The following is a 25,157-nucleotide window of genomic DNA, read 5'->3' as shown; positions in this document are numbered from 1 at the left end:
ACGAAGAGAAACTCGTTTTTAGTGCGACCACTCATTCCTGTTCTCTGTACCCCCCCGAGTCTCCTTCCGGTCTTAGCGTGTTTGCTTCAGCCATGGGAAGCTTGAAACTGGGACTTCTTCCTAGGGCGTGCACCGACTCTCAGACACTCACACACACACATCATACAGGTATCTATGACACATGTGTATGTGTGCCCACAACACTGAAGGATAACACACACACCATATATTCAGGTATATACAGCACATGTGTAGGTGTGCACACAACACAGACAGATCACACACCATATATTCAGGTATATACAACACACGTATATGTGTGCACACAACACAGAAGGATAACACACACACCATATATTCAGGTATATATGACACATGTGTAGGTGTGCACACAACACAGACAGATCACACACCATATATACAGGTATATACAACACACCTATATGTGTGCACACAACACAGACAGATCACACACACACACACACACACACACAATGACCTGACCATCCTCTCACTCATCTCCTGATCTCAGTCCAAGCCCCACCTCCTCAGGGACAAGGTCACATCCATCTGTAATGCAACCCCATTGCACCCTTGTCTGGGTTGGTGAACATGTATGTATCTCTGTGAGCCTGTGTCTCAAACCTCTCGGCCTCACTCAGTGCAGGTCCGGGAGGAGAGGGATAGATGCACAGGTCTTACTCACCAGCTGTAAGACATGGGTCCGTTCAGTGAGTATTTGGTGATTCGGTGAATGACTGGTTGACGGACCCGTAACTGAAAATGGAATTTGCTAAAGAGGTTGGTTCAAATGAAAAAGAAAAGAACTGGGCTTCATTGGAAAGCAGAATCCAGAAAGTCAGGGGATGACAACAGAATTTCTCCGCAAGCCATCATTAACCCGGTCAGGCGAATGATCTAGCCTAGAGGACTGTCCCCCCCAACCCCCAACTAGGGGGACAATCCGCTCAAGGAAAATGATGTTAGCATTGGAGCGGATTACCACTTCACGCCAGAGTCATCTGAGTGTAAATGAGCGAAACTATTGACTGTTGGGGGGGGGTGCCATTCCAGAAAACTAGAGTGGGGAGAGATTTTGCGACTGGGAGGACCTTGGAGAGTTGCTGCAGGCACGCCCCCGCCTTGCTGAAAGCGGTAATGAACCGCACCTCAGGTGAAAGGATTACACAATCCCCACTGTTTCCAGCTCTACTTTTGGAAAGAAGTGATTGGTTTGGAGGAAAGGAGGGGTGTGGATTAAGAAACTGCCTTCCCGTCCCCGGCCCATTCTGTGCGCTTGGGCCAGACCAGCTCGGATCAGGTGACTTCAGGCCTAAAATTCATCAGGCTTTCGCTTACTCTCCTCCTAGTGAACAGCTGTCACGGGCCATCTGGCCTTCGTCTGTCTCTCCAGCCTCAGCCTTGGCCGCTCTTTGGCCTTCACTTCTATGTACTTGGTAGGACGCTCCTGGGAACTTTCTGTTCCTAGGAACAGTTCTGCCTGCAACAACCTTCTACAACCTCCCGACCTCACTAACTTGTGTTTCTTTGGGTGACTGTGTAAATAAATATCCCTTTTTCCATGAAGTGTTCCTGACTCTGCCACCATGTGGTGTGTGTGTCTATATTGTGTTTCTGTGTGTCTGTGTCTATACACATAAAGACTTCTTATTGTTTCTTTACCCAGACCTACGTTAGAATGGATTTCCTAGGAACAAGAACATTTTCTTAGATAACCAGCATATCATTATTAAAATCAGGAAATGCAATATTATTAAAATACTGTTCCCTGATCTGCAAGTTATATTCAAATCTTGCCTGTGGTCCAATAATATCCTTCTACCTATTTTTGTCTCCCCTAGTTCAGGATCCAATCCAGTATCACGTACTGCATCTAGTTGTCATCTATATTTCTAGTCCTTGTAAATCAGAAACAGTCCTCTGCCCTTCTTTGACCTTTGATACTTGAAAAACATAAGCTAGTTACTCCGTGGAAGAGCCCCCAGTTTGAGGTTTTTCGGCGTTTCCTTGTGACGACCGCAGATGTGACAGAGCTTTCTTCAGTACAGCCAGGCAGGAGGCACAAGATGTCAAGTAATCCCAGGATCTGCCAGGTTTCTCCACTGCAGAGTGATTTTTCTTTTTACCATTGTAATTAATAATTTAGTGAGGGGAAGATACTCTGAAACTGTGGAAATGTTCAGTTCCTCATCAAACTCCCATCCACTATTCTAGCATCCATTTTATATCTGCCTTATTTTTAAGGAAGCTTATTTTATTTTAGGTTGTTAATACAGAAACATAAAGAATATGATTATGAGCCTGACCAGGCGGTTGCACAGTGGATAGAGCATTGGACTGAGACACAGAGGACCCAGGTTCAAAACCCCAAAATTGTTGACTTGAGTGCGGGCTCATCAACTTGAGCACAGGGTTGCTGGCTTGAACATGGGATCATAGACATGACCTCATGGTTGCTGGCTTGAGCAAGGGGTCACTCGTTCTGCTGTAGCCCCCCGGTCAAGGCACATATGAGAAAGCAATCAGTGAACAACTAAGGAGACAAATGAGTACAATGAAGAATTGATGCTTCTCATCTCTCTCTCTCTCTCTTCCTGTCTGTCTGTCCCTCTCCCTGTCTCTGTCTCACACACACACACACACACACACACAGAATATGATTATGATAAATGGGCTTTTTAAACCATCTCACCTAAAACACATTCATCCTTCATATCGACCCAATCTCTTCATATATGAAGATCTTATCACCTAAAATTGGGAGAGGTCGCCTATATATGGTGCTAGCCAAGGCATTGTTTCTCATTTGCATTTTCAACTCAATTCATGAATTATCTTTTCGTTTCCTTTTCCTTTACAATTAAAGAAAAAGAATCCATAGAAGAGGTATGTTTTTTTTATAATGAGAAAGAAGATATACAATATATTTCTGGCTTGTCAAACGTCATAATACTGCTTCTGGTCACATTATAATGGGCATCAGTAATTGCATTTATTTTTTCATGCCTGCTACAAGGACTCACTTAAGACTCTGAAGAGCTTCTTATAGCCTTGGGGTCTAAGGACTGAAAATCATTTGGATTGATTAAAATCATGAGGAGAATTATGAGAAGGGTCAGATCACATGGGCAACCAAGAAGGGAAACTATTACCATTTAAACTAGAAATGGGATTTTTTTTTTCTCCTTAAGTGAATCATATTTACAATGACAGGTGGGGGAGCTTGTTGTACAATTAATAATACCTGACATTCACTTGTCCATTTACTCAGAAGAAAATCATTCTGTGAACCTGCTGGGTGAGAAGCATGACATACCACTTCACCTTACAAAGGATATCTTTGAATAATGTCCTTCTGAGTATTTTAGCAAGATCTGGCTATAAGCAAGCCTTGAGGACTTGCTTATAGGTTTCATTGAAAGATCTCAGAAACTGAAATTTCCTAGAGAAAGAAGTGTTTGTCCACCATTTAGGGAGGTTGTCTGCATGACGAGTGTTCAGTTTCAGGAATCACCCAATGGAATGAAGAGGAAGGAAGGGGTCTCCCTCCCCATCCACCAGGGCAGAAATAGCCAGCTGGTATTCCTGGGACACCACACAGCACATCCCAGTCACCTTAGTCCCAAATGCCCTGGGAAGGAACCTCTTCTGCCCCACTGTCCCTGTCATGTGAGGTTCTGCCCACAGATGGAGTTCTCCAAACTGTGATCGGCATCAGAAAATTTTAGAGCTGGGGAAAACCTAAGGAAGAAGCACCTTTCCCTGTAAGACGTATCTCAACGTGCTTGTACGTGCCATTCAATTCGTTCCTCACAAAAAGCTTGTGAGGAAAGTTGAGTAAGAATCGTATTCCTCATAGTACGGTGATAAAGCTGCAAGGTGTAGGGAGAGTTCAGTGTTAGCCGTAGACCAGAATGAGAATTCTGACCTCTGGGGTCATAGCCCACCAGGCCGTAATTTTTCTGATAGCCAAAACTAGGTCATCAACATCCGCACCCCCCTTCAGTGCTGTCATGGTACTTAGCACGGGGTTCGTTGTGTATTGTTTATATGATCTTTTGCTCAATGTCTGTCACCCTAGAACACATGGGTGATGGTGACTGAACCTATTTTTCTCTCACTGTAGCCCAGAGTCTTCCATGGATGAATGGGTCGACAAAGAGATGAGCCAGTATACCATGTATTTCTTCTGACCATAGCAACTGTGTGTGTCTGTTTTCAGACCGGAAATGGCCCTCTCGGTGGACTCGTCGTGGCACCGGTGGCAGTGGCGGGTCGGAGATGGCCTCCTCCACTCTCCATCAGAGGCCACTCCACTGCTGTCCCCCGTGAAGGGGAGGGAGAGCTACAGCCTGACGCGGCAGCGGGTGGTGTTCCCCAACAACAGCATCTACCACCAAGACTGGGCAGAGGTCTCCAGGAGATACCACGGCAACAGGATCCGCACCACCAAGTACACCCTCCTCACCTTCCTGCCCCAGAACCTGCTGGAGCAGTTTCACAGGTACACCAGCCCATGGCCAGGCAATACCCACTCTCACCAGATTATCTGCCGCTCAGAGAGTCTCGGGGACGCGCACCGTGGGCCACCTCTCCTTTGATACCCAAATGGATGGACACTGGGAAGCCTCGCATTCATTCATTCGATAAATATTTATGCAGGTTCTACTCAGATATTACCCATATTCTGTGCTGATTTCTACTCTGGTAGGGTATGTGTTGAGTTCTAGAAATACATGAAGAAAAGAAAGACACCATCCTCAGTATATTGTCCAGTGAAATAGATGTTAATTTACAAATTATAAAATAGATGTAAAATTACATATAACTCAGCTATTTCCAAGGAGAGAGAGAGATGTGGTGCTGTTAGAGTAAGAGGGAAATCTGGCCTAGTTAAGAAAGTCAGGAAAGAGTTCCAGGAGGAATTGAAATTGACGTATAACCTGAAAGAAGAGAAGGCATTAATGAGCTGAAAATGGGCAGAGAGAAGTCAGGAGAGGCTGCCAGGGTGATGTTCCTGCAGTCCAATCTTCATGTGCAAAGGCACTGTGGCAAGGGAAGCAAGATGCACTTGGAAAACTTGAAAATGCAAGCTACTCTTTTGAGATATGCAAAATCATCTTTTAATTATACGGTAAAATATGTACTTAGATAGCATCCTAAATTTTGTAATTATTATTACGAGCTATTATTTATTGAGCAACTACCATACTCCAGAACCTTCTGTTTTATACACAAATACTACACCATGTAATATCTGTAAGAGCCCCTTAAAGTAGGCCATATTATTCCCCTTTTACAAAACAAAACGACTAGTGAGCAATAGGAAACAGATAGATTTGGCCTCAAAGCCCTTTACCATAGTGATCAAGGTGACATGAAAGAGAATGTCATTTTAGTTGGTTCAGGGCCAATGGTAGGGAAGAAATAGGGTAGAAAGTATAAATATATTTTTCTTGCCTGTGATAGTCACTCACGCCTTGCTTGCCCCTTCCAGGTGGGCCAACCTCTATTTCCTGCTCCTGGTGATCCTGAACTGGATCCCTGCCATGGAAGTTTTCCACAGGGAAATCACCATGTTACCACTGGCCACTGTGCTGCTCATCATCATGGTCAAGGACGGCGTGGAGGACTTCAAGAGATACCGCTTTGACAGAGAGATAAACTGCTCCCACATCCACATATATGAGAGGTAAGAGGAATCGTGCTTCTGTTTTCTCTTTTGCAAACAGGGTCATACAAACTCATCAGCACTTTCAAAAGATTGGTCTCATTTCTCACATATATTCTTAGTTTCACTTAATTCAGTGATTCTCAAACAGGGCAGTTTTGCCCTGCAGGGGACATTTGACAATGTCTGAAGACATTTTTGCTTTTATGTTGAGGAGATGGATGCTACTGGTATTCATCTAGTAGGTAAAGACCAAGAATATCTTAAAATATTATGGGACAGCCCCCCCACCACATAAGATTATTACCCAACCCAAAATGTCAGTAGTGCTGAGACTTAGAAACCTCCATTTCACTTGTGTAAACACTCCGTAATTATACAGAAGGATGTTACATCATTAAGAGCAGGGCTACGTGCTCAAGATTTAAAACTCTAGCATTGACTGGATCATCTCAAGAGACCAAGTTTAGGAGGAGATTGGAGAATGACAGGCAGTGTCTCCCAAACAATAAAATGAATATCATTTTGAAAGCATCTGAGACTCTAGGTTTAAAATCCTTGCCTTTAGGACTTAACCTGGCAGGTTTTAGGACCCAGATTTGGCACGCCTGTTCTCCGCTGCCAGGGGTGGAAAAGAAAGATACCTGTGGGTGACGTCTACATTCCAACAGGTGGAGTCTCCACAAGCAGGAGGAAGTGGCCTGGCAGGCGCACACCTGTTCTTTGCAAGCTCTTTCCTTGTCATGTTTTTCCCCGGGTGTTTGTACGCCGGCTTTTTATCATTTTTTTTAACTTGCCTTTTATAAGAAGAAAGAAATTTCCCCGCCGAGAAGGGAGGTACAAGATGTTGGGGACCTGACTCGCTGGTTGCTGGACAATGGAACTGATCAGGGGGCAAACCTCCTTTGCGTGGAACTCACATGCCATCCTGTGAGAATTAAAGGGACAGGCTCGAGCAGACATGAGACAGGAAGGGAAGAGAAGGCAGAAAAGGAAAGAAGACAAGACACGAGTGGTGGTCTCCAGCCTGCCCTTCGAAGGACGGTCCCAGAAGGAGAACCCCAACCGACATTACTGTGGGAATCAGATCAAGACCAGCAAGTACACTGTGCTGTCCTTCGTCCCCAAGAACATCTTCGAGCAGCTACACCGTTTTGCCAATATCTATTTTGTGGGCATCGCCGTGCTGAATTTTGTCCCCGTGGTCAATGCTTTCCAGCCCGAGGTGAACCTGATACCAATTTGCATCATCCTGGGGGTCACCGCCGTCAAGGACGCTTGGGAAGACCTCCAGAGGTACAAATCGGATAAAGTGATCAACAACACCGAGTGCCTCATCTACAGCAGGTAAAGCAAAACACTTTGGGGACGTCCTGTGGGCCCCGCTCTGCTCTGTCCGCGGCTGCTGCTGCCGCGACAGCGACTGTGCAGGGAAGGGTCGGAGTAGGTAGAGAACGTTATCTCTTCTCGGTGAAGCTGTTCAATTCTTCACAGTGAAGATTATGGTCTAAAATCAAACCAAAACCAACAAAAAACAAAAAGCCCCAGAAACACCCCCCCCCAAAAAAAAAAACATAGAGGATTGATTTTATCGTATATCAAAATTGGGAGGTCTTCAGGATGTGGCATTTTCTTTGCTGTTTCAAATGGATTCAGTATTTAAGAGTTTTGCATAAATGTTCATTTATTTGTAGCGCTTCGTGGCCATGAGCGCACTGGAGCGTGGTTGGAGATCCCCCCAGGGCAAGAGGCACCGCTGTTTGTTGGGGGAGCAGGAGAGTGATATATTAGGAAAAGCGGCTTGGAGACGCCATTTCCGGGCTGACTATCACTCCAGAACTATGTGACCTTAAGCAACTGACCTAACCTCTCTGAGCTCCATTTTGTCATTCATAAAATCAGAACACTTCCGGGGGGGGGGGGGGGGGGGTCGTGATAATTGCACAAGTTAATCCTTGGAAAGTAGTTAACACTACTCCTGACATCTTTTTTTTCCTTAATGATTTCTTTTATTAATTTTAATGGGTGACATTAATAAATCAGGGTACATATGTTCAAAGAAAACATCCCCAGGTTATCTTGTCATTCAGTTATGTTGCATACCCATCACCCAAAGTCAAATTGTCCTCTTGTCACCTTCTATCTGGTTTTCTTTTACTCCTGACATCTTATAACTGCTCAGTACATGAGCTGTGATTGCTTTACTTTGAGGGTGTAAAACTCTTATTAGCTCCATCATCAAGCCTGTCCGTAAGCTTCCTGTCTGATGTTGTCCCATCCAAAGCAAAAACTGCACAGCACCTGTCTAGCCATGTTATTTGTTATCTTATACATATCATTGTTTTACAAAAGTTCCGTCAAGCAGTTTGGCCAAATGCGGTTGTTAGGAAAGGACATGCTCTTGGTCAGTAGGGGAAGGAAACAGAGTTTTCGTGGGTCTCAACCTTGTGACAGCTCACATATCCCAGAAAGAAGCAAGGCAGTCGAGCCTGGACTTATGGAGTCTGCCTGACTGCATGCTTGCTGGGCTATCGAGGAGGCGCCTTAGATGACTGACTGACTCACTAGCAGGGGAGGGCTTGATGTCTTAGCAAACCAGGAAAATGTCTATCTCGCTCCAGGGGCACTGTCCATCTGACGTTTCCCTCTGACCCCATGAACCTTCGTTCAGCCAGAGATTAGCGGTTGCTCTGGTCATTCTTGCTTAAGGTGTGCATTGCAGCTGTCTGTGCAGGGGCTGCTCCTGCTCATGAGGGGTCCTCGTCCTCAAGGGGGTGGACGGTGACCGGCTGGGGGCTGCCTGCCAGCAGGGTCTCTGAGCCAGGCTCCACTTGGAAAGCTGTAGCCAGGGGAACATGGAAGGAGACACCTAACGCAGGTGACTCCTCTGTCTCCAGGGCGTCCCCAAGAGAAGCTCTGTGTTCTCCGCTCCAGGTAACGTTCTGACCTCTGCGGGCCAGACACCTAAAAATGTACAGTCAAGGCTTTTGTTTTGGGTTTGTTGTTGTGTTTTTCTCAGCTGGGCCTCATTGTCTGGAGTGTTGTTGGCACAATCTCGAGGTGCGATTTAGTCATTCCTCGCCCGTGAGTAAGGAATTATAAAGAGAGGGGAAATAACCTTTGGGGTCAGACGCCTTCCTTTTGAAGAGACTGGTAAATGTTTATTTTAATGATTTTAGAGATGAAGGGAGAGGGAGTGACAGGAACATCAATCTGTTCCTGCATGTGCCCTAACTGGGGATCAAACCGGCAACCTCTGTTCTTCGGGACAACGCTCCACTAACTGAGCTATCCGGCCAGGAAGAGACTGGTTTTTTAAGAAAGCACAGCTTTTCTCCTGTCGACAATCCAGCCCATCACTTTTGATTTTCCACTGTTCTCCTTTGTTGTTTTTTCAGAGAAGCTAGTGAGTCAGGAAGCTGGCTCCCTGGGGAGGGATATGTGTGGACCTCCATTAGCCTGGTCCTGTTCTCCCTGCTGTGCCAAAATCCTTTGTCCTCAGCATCCCGGGTTCAGGAGCCTGTTTTTCGGGGTGATGTCGATGCTGGTCAGACCACAGACAGGCCTGCGCCGGCGGCTGGTCTCATGGATGCAAGGCTGCTGTGGGTCTGTCTGTGCTCACAGTCATCTCCAGGGAACAGCAGAAAACCAATGTGATAACAGTGCTAGCCAAAGGAGATGTGAGTCCACAGGCTCACAGGCACAAAGGGACATTAGGGGTTTTTGTGGCAGTATTTCCTGAAATGTACTTAATGGAATAATAGGGACAAAGAGATGGTCTCTGAAAAAACATCATGGCCAAAAAAATACATGCTGGCCCTCCTACCCCACAGCCCATGAAGGACTAAGAAGAGACACACAGTAAAAAGACCTGTTCATCACTGATTCACATACTGTTGTGGCAAACTTTCTGAACCTTGGGAATATTTTTAAATATTTATTACCTCTTCCAGGATAACAAAATAATGGACTACAGGGCCAGGAAGGTAATTGAATGAAGTAGACTGGATACAAGAGGGAAACAGTATTTCTAGCGTGTGCTTATTAATGACAACTGATACTTGGCATCAGTGTTAGGATGCAATAGGGAGTGGTGAGGACTGTGGCAGACGAAGGGCCCAGTGTCTCCATCTTGAGGCAGAGATGTCCCTCAGCTCCGGCTGGTTACCCTGTGCAAATATGTTCGAGCCTAGTGTTGCCAGATTGCCTGAGTTTTTTTGTTGTTTGTTTGTTTGTTTGTTTGTTTGTTTGTTTGTTTTCTGAAGCTAGAAACGGGTAGAGACAGTCAGACAGACTCCCACATGCGCCCAACCGGGATCCACCCGGCACACCCACCAGGGGGCGACGCTCTGCCCACCAGGGGGCGATGCTCTGCCCCTTCGGGGCGTCGCTCTGCCGCGACCAGAGCCACTCTAGCACCTGGGGCAGAGGCCAAGGAGCCATCCCCAGCGCCCGGGCCATCTTTGCTCCAATGGAGCCTCGGCTGTGAGAGGGAAAGAGAGAGACAGAGAGGAAGGAGAGGGGGAGGGGTGGAGAAGCAGATGGGCGCTTCTCCTGTGTGCCCTGGCCGGGAATTGAACCCAGGACTTCTGCACGCCAGGCCGACGCTCTACCACTGAGCCAACCGTCCAGGGCTCAGATTGCCTGAGTTTTATTAGCAGAGTTAGAATTAATATTTCCATTTGAAATAACCTGATTTTGAAATGTTGGTAACTGATTTTTGGGGTTTTTTTAGTTCCTATTGTATTTGACATAAAGTCCTCATGTTGCCTGTGAGCTCCCTAATTTGCCACCTTTGCTTTATAATATCCTAGCAATCTGGAGTCTCTGCAAAAGAATAATTAGACTCTTCTTTTGGGGTTTGTTTTCAGTGAGGGAACCTCTTAACCTCTTTGGGCAGAGGGAGGGTTTGATCTTGAAGCGAGAGTGCAGGCCTAGGAGTCAGTAACTACTAACGCAAGCGACTCTTGAACAACATGGTTTTGAACCGCACAGAAGTGCATGCATAAGTGGACCAGCGCTCTTCAAAACCATGTTGTTGAAGGGCCAACTGTCATGCTTAGAAAAGCCATTTAAATCTCTGGATCTCACTTTATACTTTTATAAAGCTTAGGAGTCAGACCAGGTCTTGCGCTGTGAGGTGCACTGTGAAAGAACAGAACCCACAGCCAGATCAATCTGGGAAATGGCACACTGCTCAGTAACACAATGGAAGCTCTGGTGGACGCAGTCCAGCATGCAGTAGTAACCTAACCAGCTCTGTGTCCCTCAGTGTTGTCAGCAGAAAGCTCAGTGCCCACAAGCATAAAGGACAAAGAGACTTGTTGGTTTAAGTCACTACAAATGTCCTGAGGTGATAGGTGTTCATGTACCATTCAGTCTGCATTCTAGATCCAGCATTTAGCTGTCCTCTTCTCTCAGTCCCCTTCCGTGTCATCTTTATTTTCAGGCAGACCTCCCTCATGGCACTAAGATGGCTGCGGCAGCTCCAGCCTTCAAGTCTGCATATGATAATTCACAGAAGGAGAGAGAAAGGCACTGGAAGCATTCTTGGAAGGTCGAGTCCCTTCTCAAACTTCAGTGACCACAGTGGGTCACATGCCCATCCCTGAACCAATCATTGTGAGCATGAGAGGGGATTATGCTAATGAGGTTATACCTGAGCCGCAAAGTCCAGTACCTAGTCTACTCCCCTGGAAGCTGGAAACCTCCCCCCTCAAAAAAAAAGAGATAGTTTCTGAGCAAAAGGAGAACAGATAATGTTCTTGACATTATCACCTTAAAAAAATTTTAAGCCTAGACTGTTTATGAATTGCTTTCCACATATTAACAGGCAGGAACATACATACATACTTTGGGACATCTGTATTGTATAGCCCTAAAGTTCTTCCCAACTCTAAAGTGGATTGAGTCCGTGAAAAACCCCAGAATAGGAAGCTAGGAATTGTTCAGTGGGGTCAGTTGTCATGTTAACGGACGGATGCTCACGGCACTTCCTTGTGTCGAGTGTCAATGATACATCACAGGGTGTGTCAGGCAAAGAACACGAGAGCTGAGAGGACCATTTGATTTTTTTTTTCTGAGAAGCACAGTCAAAGCTTCTATCTCAAGCACTAGCTAGCTCTATCCACTTTGTCTCAGAGTCACACGTTTAGAAATTGATGTTCCTTTTTTTTTTTTTTTTTTTTTTTTTGGTTGTGTTTATTTTTGTGCAGTTGACTACCAAGGCCATTCGAATTTTGCTCGACCTAAGTCCATGCATCATCCAGCCTCGACGTGTTCAGACTGTGGGGGACTCTTTTCACACAGACCAGAGCCTTGTTAACAGCCTCACAGTCCTGTTAGAGCGTTTGCTTTTAATACCGCGACTGCGCTCGTAGTCCAAAGGTGACCCATTAATCAGATTTATGGAATGACTTCCAGGAGAGATTAGCTTCAGAATTGTATTAGCTTTGTTTCTCCCAGGGCTCAGTTTAATGAATCTAGAAACCATACCCAGCAAGAGATTTTTTTTCATCCAGTTTAGTAAAATTGTATTTGTATTCAGAGAACATGCAATAAAGAAGCGGGAGGGGAGACTCAGAATCCAGGCTGGTGTTTGTGTTTTGTAGATTATAACGCAGCAAAAGCCTTCAGGGCTGAAGGGGCCAGGCTTTCACTTATTTGTCATTTTAGCAGATGTTCATTCAGGACCGAGTGAGCATGTGCCACCATGGGCCCTGTGTGCCCTCGAAGGGCTCTCAGTGGTGCAGGGATCAGGAGGAACTTGTAACCAGTCACGGTGTCCCGTGTGCATTGGTAGCCTTTATACAAAGGGCCCCCGGTCATGCACGGGGGTAGGGAGACTCATCTGCATGTGAGAAACATCAAGGCAGAGGGAAGTACCCCCCAAAGAGGTGGCATTTCAGGGGGGATTGAAGGATGAGCGTTGTTTACCCAGGCGGAGGTAATACCCTTCAGCTCACAGCCTGTTCACCAGTCAACCGAATGTTGTCTGTGTGGTTTATGCTGCATTCAAAGGGACCAGGTTCAAGACACGTCAGAAACTGAGGAGAAGAATGACTCAGATTAGAAACTCTCAAACACTTGACTTTATACCGAGGCGCGCAGATTCTCCCTGTGAGTCAGGCGGCTGCTGTAACGGAAGGGTCATCGCAGATGCTGCAGCAGAGCAGCCAGTCTCCTGACAGCGTGGCTCTGAGGGCCTGGCCCCTGGTGGGGACCAGCTCAGCTGGAGAAGAAAGCTGCTGGCCTGCAGCCTGTTTTTGTTTGTACATCAGTCGCCTTCTGTGCTGATGACCCTGATTGGAAAGCCTGAGAATGGGGAAGCCAAAGGTCCTGGTCCTGGGTCTGTCCCTGATTAGCCCCATGACCTGAATGAAGCCGTGTAAGCATCGGGGGCCCCATGTGTCTCATCTTAAATGGTGAGCATAATCCCCCTACAGCGTATTTTGTGAAAAGATGTACAGATGACACGCAGGAGACTTGAAAATCATGCAGCTATAAGCCCTGGCCAGCTGGCTTAGTGGTAGAGTGTTGGCCCGGCCTGTGGAAGTCCTGGGTTTGATTCTGCCCAGGGCACACAGGAGATGCACCTATGTGCTTCTCCACGCTTCCCCCTCTCCTTCCTCTCTGTCTCTCTCTTCCCCACCCACAGCCAAGGCTCCATTGGAGCAAAGCTGGCTGAGGCACTGAGGAAGGCTCCATGGCCTCAGCCTCAGGCGCTAGAATGGCTCTGGCCGCAACAGAGCAACGCCCCAGATGGGCAGAGCATCGCCCCCCTAGTGGGCATGCCAGGTGGGTCCCAGTTGGGCACACATGGGAGTCTGTCTCTCTGCCTCCCTGCTTCTCACTTCGAAAAATAAAAATATAAATATAAAAAGAAAGTCATGCAGCTACAGAAACAACTGTACAATGCCATGCAGAAGGATGGTGGCTAAGGCAGTCTCAAAGATGATAATGAAAATGTGACATCTTAGCTGACACTTGGCTTCAATGACTTCGGCATCAGACCTGGGATTATCTCAGAACTGCCACTTACTAAATGGGTGGATATATGTAATTACTTGATCCCTTGAGCTTCTGTTTCAACATCTGTATAATGGGGACAATAACAGAACCTATCTAATGGATTGAATGAGATAATCCTTATAAACCGTTTAACTCAGTGCCTGCGCTATAGATAGTAGCAATAAGTAATTTAAAAAAAAAATTTTTTTTAATTTCCAGGCATATCAACTCTAATTGTATCAGTGGCAGGCCCAATCTGAGCCTTCATCTTTCTTGCTACATCACACACACACACACACACACACACACACAGGAAGATTGCTTATTTAGTAAAAATCAAGGACATTCACAGAGCCACATAAACCAGTAGGCTCTTTAGGGTTATAATGTTTTAAAAGCAAAAATCTGTGCTCTGCTTTCTTATTTCTCATCTCTTCTATAGGCAGAATTTAAAATCTGAACTCGGGAAATCTCCCTCAAGCCTGGATCTCTTGTCCCCACAGGCCCCTCCCTTTCCGCACCACACCTGAGCACACGCATACCAAGATGTAGATTCAGGAGAGGGAGGCAGGTGGCCTCTTCCAGCCCAGAGCCTAAGCCATTCTGTTCAACCCACCTTCTTTTTTTTATTTATTTATTTATTTTTGTATTTTTCCAAAGTTGGAAATGGGAGGCAGTCAGACAGACTCCTGCATACGCCCGACCGGGATCCACCCGGCATGCCCACCAGGGGGCGATGCTCTGCTCATCTTGGGGCATCGATCTGCCGCAATCAGAGCCATTCTAGCGCCTGAGGCAGAGGCCACAGAGCCATCCTCAGCGCCCGGGCAAACTTTGCTCCAATGGAGCCTTGGCTGCAGGAGGGGAAGAGAGAGACAGAGAGGAAGGAGAGGGGGAGGAGTGGAGAAGCAGATGGGCGCTTCTCCTGTGTGCCCTGGCCGGGAATCGAACCCGGGACTTCCACACACCAGGCGGACACTCTACCACTGAGCCAACTGGCCAGGGCAACCCACCTTCTAACACAGAGCGTGCATCAGAACATCACACTGTGCTACTGTTCAGGCTCCACTCTACTGTCATTTCTTCTGAGTAACAGCTCTCTGGGAAACCCAAAGGAGACGAGGTGATGGACAGGGCAGATTGTAGGTTCTGCCAGGGCCATTCTAATATCTATCCATTTTTGCCCTAAAATTACATTCTGGGTTGCTGCAGGTATTCAGTGAGGTAATGTATGTGAAATGCTTAGCATGGTGCCAGACACTCAGACAATGTCAGCTAAAATATTGCTAAGGAGAAGGCTATATAACCTTGATCGGCAGAAGTCACCGTGAGCTTGACCTAAGGGGAGGAAGAAGGAAGGAGCCTTCATTGGCTGGTGTTTGGAACCCCAGGAGAGAAGACGAATCCTTTACCACAGAACTGGACCGCACACTATAATGACATCGGGGAAAGACTCTAAAAAATGCAGACAGCAAAGGAACATGAGTGTCACTTGAAGATGACAGTGAAAAGCCCCACTGGCCGGAGTCTGTAGACCAGCAGACCGTAGCATCCATCCCGCGGGTCGTTGCTGTGCCTGTGGCACCAGCAGACTAGGCTCCTCTCAGAAGCGTTCACTTTCCAAGTGCCCACCCCCCTCCCACTGCCCCGCCCTGTGCTCACAGAAGGCCATAAACCCTCGGGCCAATTCAGCCTGTCATTTCAGGAGAGGATGCAGCAGGTCTTCCCTGAAACTCAGTGGGTGGAAGAGTCACAAAACAAGAATTCAAGTGTCACCAAAGCTCTGCACCTGTGTCAACAGGCATGATTTCTGCTCTAGCGGGTGAGGACTTACAGCCTCTGTTTTGCCTTTAAGGAGCTCATGGTTTCAAAAGGCGAGACTTCTGTCCCCAGCCAGCCTTCTGGACATCTGTGACACGCACTTCAGAGGCTTCATCCGCTTTGTCCCTCACTCCCAACCGGGACCAAGAGACCACGATGGGCCAGGAAGCTCTCATAGCTGTCACTCATCTGTCCTCATAGACACACCTGTGTGACCTTATACAAGTTAGATAACCTTCCTGGGCCTTTTTTCTTATAAAATAGAGATAAGGGTAATAACAAAAGTTGCTTCATTATTAGATAAATGGTCATAAAGACTAAGTACTGTGTTTATTATAGGCACTTAATATAATATATATAAACTTATATTAAATTATATATTATATATTATTTATATTACAGGCAGTCCCCAGGTTATGAGCAAGATAGGTTCTGTAGGTTTGTTTGTTCCTAAGTTGAATGTGTATATCAGTTGGAACAGGTACACTGACCTATTGAATGCAACTTAAACAAACTTTTGTCTTATAGTATTTCTTTCTAATTTTCTGTGCATATAAATACTTTAACATTTTCAAACCTACAGAACCTATCTCGTTCATAACCTGGGGACTGCCTGTACATAGTTTATCATATTAAATTTATATATATTATCATTATTTGACGTCTCCACTGGTGAGTCCATAACAAGAAGAGGTAGACTGGATGTGAAAATGGCTAAAGGTTAACAAAGCTTCCCTTCTGCTCCCTCACGTCCAAGAAGAATCTGCAAGGCATCAATACTTACCGTGTACCAACCCGTCCCCATGTGCTAGACACCATACAGACCCCTGTAGGTACAGAGCTACGGGACCCAGGGTCATCCCAGCTCTCAGCACGCTTATTACATAGTTGCAAATGGAAGACACATGGAACAGCTGGGAAGCAGGACCCGAACAGGTAAGGAAGCAGGGCAACGAGGAGGCACTGTTGACGCCCAGTGCCCGGGAGAAGAAAGGGGAGGACTTAGATCTGCAGCGGCCAGAGGAAGGGCACTGGGGGAACCTCTCATGCCTTGAATGCACTCAGGCTCCATGATCTGTGGCCGTGACCTTGCCGGATTGCCCCTGAGAACCCCGTCCCCCAAGCACGGTGTTTCCCTGGCCATTACTGCTTGGTGCCGTTCGTTGCTCGATTCTACTTCCTGTGTGCAGTGGCCCTGTGGACAGAGAGGTCAGGGAGTGGGTTTCCCTAGAACTGAGGCTTCAACGTCCTCCCAGTATAAAGAAGGACTTTATGGTGGACAAATGTGACCCAAATGTGTCAGGCCTCACCGCCCGGGGTGATCATGAGGTTGCATAAACACAGATGCCCCAAGGACAGGGGTCTGCAGCCCCAGACTGCGATTTGGGACTTCAGCCCTCCGGCCCTAACCCTCAGGCTTCCCCAGATATACCTGAGCATCTTCAGGTCTGATGCCCCCCATTATTTCCAGCCGAGCCTGCTCTCATACCCCTCCTCGGGCCTCGGCTGTTCCCGCTGGTCCTTTCCCTAGCTCTCTGAGGCTGAAGCCCTCTCACTGTGGTCTGTAGCTGATAGGCAGGGGCAGAGGGCAAAGAAGAAAGAGGCAGGGACACAGTTTCATTCACTGCCCTCTGCCCCAGCTGCAGTCTGTCTTCACTGTAAATCCTTTAGCTTCTGTTTTGTTTCCTGGAGCCAGGTAAGGGACAGAAGTCACGCGGCCCTTTTTCCCTTTCAATTCCTAGGCCCTCTTGCCAGTCTCCTCCTCCAGACATAGCACCCCACCCTTCATTCATATCCGCTCGTAAAAATAGACAACCATACCATCTCCAGCCCACTGTCTCCACAGCAGTGACCTGTTCGCTCCAAGCTAATACTAATGATGATAATAATAGCAGCAGTAAATGCCATGTGTGTGAGGTCATTAGAGACTTTCCTAACTGATCTTATTTAACTCTTGCTACAACCTGTGGGATACATTTAACTTGTCCCATAGATGAAGAAGCAGAGGGTTAGACAGTTAAGTCATGGGTTCAAGATTACACTGCAGATTCCAGATCAGGCCCACCTGACTTCAGAGCTTTTAACCACTCTGGGTTACTGCCTCTACTTCAACACACCACTGCCAGAGCAATCGGGATCACAAGTCTTCTGGGGCTCCCCTTGGAGCCATGGAAAGAGCAGAGGTACCAACCCCAGCTTCATTGCTATATGCCTGGTGGTCACTCCTAGCCTCAGTTTCCTCACCTGAATAATGGAGGTATTGAATTGAAGATCTAGCTGATCTCCTCCAGCACTGATTTTTTGTCTTTATTTTATATATTTTATTAGAGCAGTTGTGGGTTCACAATAAAATTGAAGGGAAGCTACAAAAATTTCCCATATACCCTCTGCTGCCACACACACACACACACACACACACACACACCCCCCACTGTCAACATCCCCCTCCAGAGTGGTCATTTGTTACAATGGATGAACGCACATTGACACATCATAATCACCAAAGCCCATAGTCTACATTATAGCTCACTCTGCTGTTGCCCATTCTATGGGTTTAGACAAATATTTAATGACCTGCATCTACCTAACAAGTTTCATTGCCCTAAAAATCCTCTGTGTTCCTCTTTTTTTTTTTTTTTAAATCCTTCCACACTACCCCTGGTGACCACTGATCTTTTATTGGTATCCATAGTGTTTCCTTTTCCAGAATGCCATATGGTTGAAATTATACCCTGTGTAGCATTTTCAGATTGTTTTCTTCCACTTAGTAACATATACTTCAAGTTCCTCCATGGCTTGATAGGATAGCTCATTTCTTTTTAGCACTGAATTATAGTCCATTGTAGATCCACTCACCTACTGATTGACATCTTGGTTGCTTCCAAGTTTAGGCAGTTATGCATAAAGCTGCTATAGATATCCACGTGCAGATTTTTGAGGAGACAAATTTTTCACCTCCAGCTCCTTTGAGTAAATACCAAGGGATGTGACTGCTGAACTGCATGGTAAGAGTGGCTTTAGTTCCATAAGAAGCTGTCAAACTGTCTTCCAAAGTGGCTGTACCAGTTTGCATTCCACCAGCAATGGGAGAGGTCCTGTTGCTCCACAGCCTCGCCAGCATTTGGTAGTGTCAGTGTGCTGGATTTTGTTGGCTCTAAAAGACGTGTAGTGATATCTCATTGTTTTAATTTCTCAGAGGACATATGATGTAGCACATTTTTTCACACGCTTGTTTGCCATTTGTATTTCTTCTCTGGTGAGGTGTCTGTTCAGATCGTTTACCTATTTTTAATCAGGTTCTTTTGTTTCCTTATTGTTGAGTTTTAACAGTTCTTCGTCTATTTTGGGTAACTGTCCTTGATCAGATGTGTCTTCTACGAGTTACATACTTTCTCCCAGTCTGTGGCTTATTTTCTCATTCTGATGTTACCTTTCACAGAGAAGAAATTTTTAATATGAATGTAGCTCAGCTTATCAATTTTCTCTGTCATGGATCGTGCCTTTGGTGTTGTATCTAAAAAGTCACCATCATACCCAGGGTCATCTAGGTGTTTCTCTTATACTACTGTCTAGAAATTTTATAGTTTGCATTTTACATTTAGATCTGTGATCTGTTTTGAGTTAACTTTTGAAAAGGAGGTAAGATCTGTGTCTAGATTCTTTTTTTTTTTTTTTTTTTTTTTTTTTGCATGTGAATGTCCAGTAGTTCCAGCACCATTTGTTGAAAAGACTATCTTTCTCCACTGTATTGCCATTGCTCCTCTGTCAAAGATCAAGTGAATATATTTACATGGGTTTATTTCTTGGCTCTCTATTCTGTTCCACTGATCTATTTATTTGTCTGTTCTTTTGCCAATACAGCACTGTCTTGGTTACTATTGCTTTATAGTGAATCTTGAAGTCGGGAAATGTCGGTCCAATTTTGTTCTATTGCCTTCAATATTGTGTTGATGCTCCTGGGTCTGTTTCCTCTCCCTACAAACTTTAGAATCAGTTTGTCAACATCTACAAAAGAACTCGCTAGGCAGACCTGATTTTAAGGGTGCGCTTTTCTGGGGGTTTTGGCCCAGTGGCCGTCATCCAGAGTCCCAAATCTTTGATCTGCTGAGGTTGGGTCCCTCTTTTCTGGGCTTGGAGAAATGGTTTGGATTTTCAGAGTTTTTTTTATATTTGCATATTGTGTGCCTGGGCCCAAGCCATACAATGTAATCACGGGCATCAAATGGGTGTTCCAAGAGCATGAAGAACTCGCTGGGGCTGGCTTGGCAGTGTTCCGTCTGCCCTAGAGCAGTAATAGACATTGTCCTCATCACCATCATGAAAGAAGCTTGTGTTTACTGAGCACGAAGTGCAAAGTGCTTTACCTGTGTTGTGTCACCAGTTCTTCCAAGGCAAATGCATATATTACCTTCAATTGAAGGAAAAAAACAGGCACTGTCCTGGACAGGTGGCTTGGTGGATAGAGTGTCATCCCAGCATGCTGAGTTGCAGGTTCCATCCCTGAGAAGCAACAAATGAGTGCATAACTAAATGGAAGGACTAAGTGGAACCATGAGTTGGTGTTTCTTTCTTTCTCTCTCTCTCTCTCTTTCTCAACAATAGGAAAAAAGTTTTTAAAGAAAAGAAAAAACAGAGGCACCGAGAGGTTAAGTAACTTGCCCAGGATCACACAGGGAGTAAGTGGGGGAGCTGGGATCCAAACCACCCTTAGTCCCTGCACTCTGTTCTTTCCCCCCTAACACTCTTCCCATCCCTGGGTAGCAACACTGCCTGTTCTGGGCTTGACATTCAAGCTCCCTGAAGGACAGCCCAGGCCAGCGTGTCATCGCATGCCCTGCAGACAGCTAATCCCCCTGGTAAATTCCCTCCACTCCCGTTTCTTGAAACCCTTTTTATAAAACTCACATCCTTGAGAAGTGAAGCCTTAAGCGTCCTCTCCTCCCCCATCCCTTCCTCCCAAAGCAGCCAGTTACTTTTCTACCTCTCCTGTTGTTTATTTACCTCTTAATAAAGCCCGAGTTCCTCTTGGAGAGCCATTTAACACGGCCCCACTTAATTTCTCCTGGAGGCAGAATCTGCCAGATGGTGTCTTTGTCCCAAGCCACGTTGGACTTGTCTTATTTTTAAACATCAGTGAACATTCCATGAAACTAAAATAGCAGCCAGTTCCCATGTGTGACTCACTGAGCGGGGAGGTGATCAAGAGTGTGTGGACGTGTCCACCTGGGCCAGCTGCTCCGAACGTGCCGGATGAACGAGGGAGTGACTTCCTCAGCTGGCCGCCAGCCAGCAGCTGGCTGCGTCCGACTGTCACTTGGCGCAGAAGCAGACACGCCGCTTTTCCGCGTCAGCGGGGTTCAGCCACTCGTCCCCTCCACCAGCTGGGCCCCCAGGGGCTGTGCGCCCTTGCCTTTTCCCCAGTCAGGCTCCTGACAGTTGAAGAGACAAAGTGAACCCAGCGGATCAGGAGACCAGCGCGGAGTGGCCCAGTGCAAGAGGGCAGTGTCCCTGATGTCCCCTTCTCTTATCCCCCAAGTTTCTACAAAATTTGACTGTTTTATAACATAACCATATTTGGGTTAATATAAATATCATTCTTTAAGTGGTGTGCCAGCTAAATTACTGGACCCTATCCCTCCCACTCACACACACACACATACACACACACACACACACACACACACACACACACACACACATACAAACACATCTTTTTTAAGCACTAACATCCCAAAATCATGTTGATTTCATACGTTCATTGCTTCCAGACATGGACGACAGGATGTGTGCCTGGAGGTGAGTTAAGTTTCTGGTAGAAAAGCACAGCCCAAAGGGCATCCCTGGCTTGGGGAGGTGAGCCAAGCAAGCGACCGAGAATGTGTCTTCGCCACCGCATGTCACCCTAAGGGAGAAAGAATTCTGTCTTAACGGAAGAGAGAGGCGATTGTTACCAGGATCGCAATGACCTCCCTGGGATCCAAGGAATAATTGAAAGAAGACAGAGTGTGGTCTGACATACAGCTCGTCGGGTAGCTCCACTGACGTGTGACACCTGTCGTGCTGTTGGCAATGGACCAGACAATGCGCCAGCCCAACTCACAGGAGTGGCCACTCCTACAAACGCATGCCGGGCGCTCATTCATCTCCATCACCTTTCATCTTCCACCATCGCCCTGACAGCCCGCATCCCGTAACAAGCAGCACAGTCCTTTAGGAGGAGGGGGGAGGAAAGGACGCAGTGGGGGTGCGTCAGCCTTGCCTTTGATAGGCCTCTGTTTACCGCACTCCCGACCTGCATCTTCGGACCGGGCCGGGCCAGACCGGACTGGACGGGACCCAGCGTGCTCTGAAAGGACTGGCCATCGGGAGACTGAGCAGAGTCAACAGTGTTCTCCTGAAATCCGATCTCCAATACCAGGCAGAAAGCTGAGATTATAGCAATCGACTGATACCCCACTGTCCCCAAAGGCGCTTTCCTATGGGACACAGATGTCACACAGCAAAGGCGAAGAAGAAGGTAGACAGACACGTTGAAGGATAATTCTTTGTTCCTTGGAGCAACTTTGCTGTCACTATTTAAGAATCCTTTTTTAGGACACACTCTTAAAAATAAAAGATAAGCAATAAAGAAAGCCATCACTCCCTTACCCTGTGAGATTTCTTTTCCCATAGAAAGTGTGGGCCATTCCAATTTCTTTAAGCAGCCTTATAATTGGACACTTAACAGGTGTTCCCAGGGCTGCTCTGGAGAAAGGCACATCTCTCCCTGACTTCTTCCCTAAATGAATTATTTGACAGCTCCCAGTGGAGGAATACCCATCCTAAATACATCAATAAGCAGATACACGTATTTCTGAAATGACACTGAGAAACAAAGTTTGGGTGGCTGTCCCTGTTCTTCACAGGAAAAAATGTAAGTGACATGGGACAGAGAGGAAGCATAAGTAAAGCCAGTGACTGAAAAGTGCTTAAAAACCTGTGACTTGCATTTCCACAAGAAGAATTAGTGCTGAAGTGCTGCGGATGCATTGCCCACACTGCTCAGAAGTGGTCTCCGTAGCCATGGGGATGATAGCGCCCAGGCATGGATTTAACCAGAGCACAGAGCTTTCCGGAACCGCAGGCACTTCCACAGAACTCGGTGGATCCTGACAGTTGCCAGGCTGCTGTCCAGCTTGGAGGGCCCCGATTGCTTTATAGACTCTAGTGAGATCTCCTCTTGGCTTTCCAAAGGGAAGCGCGTTCATTTCAGGGGACTAAGAGCATCCTCTGTGACAGTCTCGTATGGCAATGAAAATGAGGTCCTAGGAGGGCCTGCTTGGGATTCTCCAGAGGTCCCCAAAGAACGGAGGTAGACATCGAACCCCTTATCCTCAGGGATATCTGTGAAGTCAAAGGCGAAATGGGAAATTCCAGTCATGCCTCTCTCTCTCTGGAAGAGCGGGCTCGTCATGCCCAGGGCAGCCCAGAGGGGCTCGGCATCAGTAGAGAAAAACAGCAAAGGAGAGCCTGCTTCTCCAGGCCTGGAGGGGCTCGGAGGCCTTTAGTGGCAAGCCAGCTGGGTCAGTTAAAGAGACCCCATGTGGAATATTGGTTTGTTTCCAACTCCCACATTTAAAGAGGCGCATTTTTTTTAGTTGATTTATTGATTTAAGAGAGAGAGAGGCATCGATTTGCATTCCACTTGTTATGCAATCATTGGTTGATTCTTGTGTGTGGCCTGACCGGAGATTGAACCCACAACCTTGGTGTATCAGGACCACACTCTAACCAACTGAGCTACCTGGCCAGAGCCAAGAGGGACGTCTCTAAACATAGCCTGAGACAGAAGAGCCCACACCTCCAGGACCACACGATCTTAAAACTGTGTCACACAAGATAAACGAAGGGCACTTGGAGAGTTAAATTTGACTTGACATGTCCAAAAAGCTTCGAGGGACACCTGATGAATGCCTTAAATTATTTTTAAAATGGTAGAAGATGAGATGGGTCCCATTGCCTGGGAGGGCAGAGCTGGTTCCATGTTTGACTAAGCAGAGGAAGACTTTCCAGAACGAGAGCCCCTTGGAGTAGAACGCATTGCCTGGGGTAGTGGCGCGTCCTTTAGTGGTGGGGGGGTAGCTGAGGCTGCTGTCCCACCTGAGGGCAGAGAGAGGCTTGTTTTTGAGGAGTGAGGCTATCCAAGCGGTAAAAGCTGTGGGATTTGGTGTCAAGTTGGACGTGGGCTCAGTTTCCAGCTCTGTTTTTTTCTTTTTGGTTTTTTGTTTGTTTGTTTGTTTTGGGGTGGGGGTTTTTTGTTTTTATACAGGGACAGAGACAGAGTCAGAGAGAGGGACAGATGGGGACAGACAGACAGGAACGGACAGAGATGAGAAGCATCAATCATCAGTTTTTTGTTGCGACACCTTAGTTGTTCATTAATTGCTTTCTCATATGTGCCTTGACCATGAGCCTTCAGCAGACCAAGTAACCCCTTGCTCGAGCCAGCGACCTTGGGTCCAAGCTGGTGAGCTTTGCTCAAGCCAGATGAGCCCGCACTCAAGCTGGCGACCTCAGGGGCTCGAACCTGGGTCCTCCACCTCCCAGTCCAATGCTCTATCCACTGCGCCACCGCCTGGTCAGGCCTCCAGCTCTGTTTTTGTAAGGCCTTGGGAAATCTGTCTTGGACCCTCAATTTCCTCATTTGTGCAATGAGTACAATAGGATCTACTCCCGTGGGCTATTATGCAACAAGTAAGTGAAGCGTTAATTAGTACCAGTACTTGGCACAATAGAAATGCTAAATCTGCCATTATTGCTGCCCCTGTTATTATCTGAACTGGAGAAATTGGATGGGAAGAGAAAGTATTTGATGTCCTTAGATTCCTTTAGTTCTCTGATTCTACGATCACTGTGGGTTGCATCCAATCAAAGTTCCTGGTGCCATCTTCCTCATTCCCCGATGGAAGCCACTAGATCCTATTTCAGAACCACTGAGATCTTCCCAGACAGTGGCCTATATCCTCACCTTTCCTACGGGCATTCTTCTTCCCATAATCAGAAACCATCTCTCCTACACACCAGTCTTTTGTGACCCTGCCCTCTACAGTGATAACTGCCTATTCTGGGAAAAGATATATGTTCTGAGTACACTCTAATATAACTGGATAGTCACCTTCTCCTTTCCACCTTTCCTCCTGATAGAGAGCAAAAGCTGGGTATGGTACCCAGTCAGCAGCCAGCAGTCGACCAAAACTCTATATCAGGGGTCCCCAAACTTTTTACACAGGGGGCCAGTTCTCTGTCCCTCAGACTGTTGGAGGGCCAGACTATAAAAAAAATATGAACAAATCCCTGTGCACATTGCACATATCTTATTTTAAAGTAAAAAAACAAAACGGGAACAAATACAATATTTAAAATAAAGAACGAGTAAATTTAAATCAACAAAGTGACCAGTATTTCAATGGGAACTATGCTCCTCTCACTGACCACCAATGAAAGAGGTGCCCCTTCTGGAAGTGCGGTGGGGGCCGGATAAATGGCCTCAGGGGGCCGCATGCAGCCCACGGGCCGTAGTTTGGGGACCCCTGCTCTAAATGATCACACAGATGGATCTTTTCCTGGCCAGATTCTATAGCTCATGCTCAGCTTT

At 46.6% G+C, this 25,157-nt stretch overlaps 1 protein-coding gene and 1 long non-coding RNA gene across 5 annotated transcripts in view; one reads left to right on the top strand and one right to left on the bottom strand.

Moving 5' to 3' along the window:
* ATP10B (ATPase phospholipid transporting 10B (putative)) overlaps nt 1-25,157 on the top strand; it is a 263,328-nt gene that overhangs the window by 153,149 nt on the left and 85,022 nt on the right. The window contains exons 3-4 of one of the 4 annotated variants that reach the window (XM_066273192.1): nt 4,244-4,525; nt 5,519-5,713. In XM_066273192.1, coding sequence (XP_066129289.1) covers nt 4,251-4,525; nt 5,519-5,713 — 470 coding nt within the window. In that variant the 5' untranslated portion in view covers nt 4,244-4,250. Of the gene's footprint in view, nt 1-4,243; nt 4,526-5,518; nt 5,714-6,371; nt 7,040-8,514; nt 8,627-11,226; nt 11,315-25,157 lie in introns of those variants that run through there. The other 3 variants (XM_066273193.1, XM_066273194.1, XM_066273195.1) reach the window with 3 other exon arrangements.
* Nucleotides 19,181-20,628, bottom strand: LOC136336101 (uncharacterized). Its single transcript, XR_010731381.1, has 2 exons — nt 20,525-20,628; nt 19,181-20,023 (listed from the first exon to the last, which is right to left on the bottom strand). It is a non-coding gene; the product is annotated as an uncharacterized lncRNA (long non-coding RNA).

Source organism: Saccopteryx bilineata, chromosome 4 (genome assembly GCF_036850765.1).
Source record: "Saccopteryx bilineata isolate mSacBil1 chromosome 4, mSacBil1_pri_phased_curated, whole genome shotgun sequence".
NCBI classification, from domain to species: domain Eukaryota; kingdom Metazoa; phylum Chordata; class Mammalia; order Chiroptera; family Emballonuridae; genus Saccopteryx; species Saccopteryx bilineata.
This window is presented reverse-complemented; position numbering and strand designations above follow the sequence as displayed.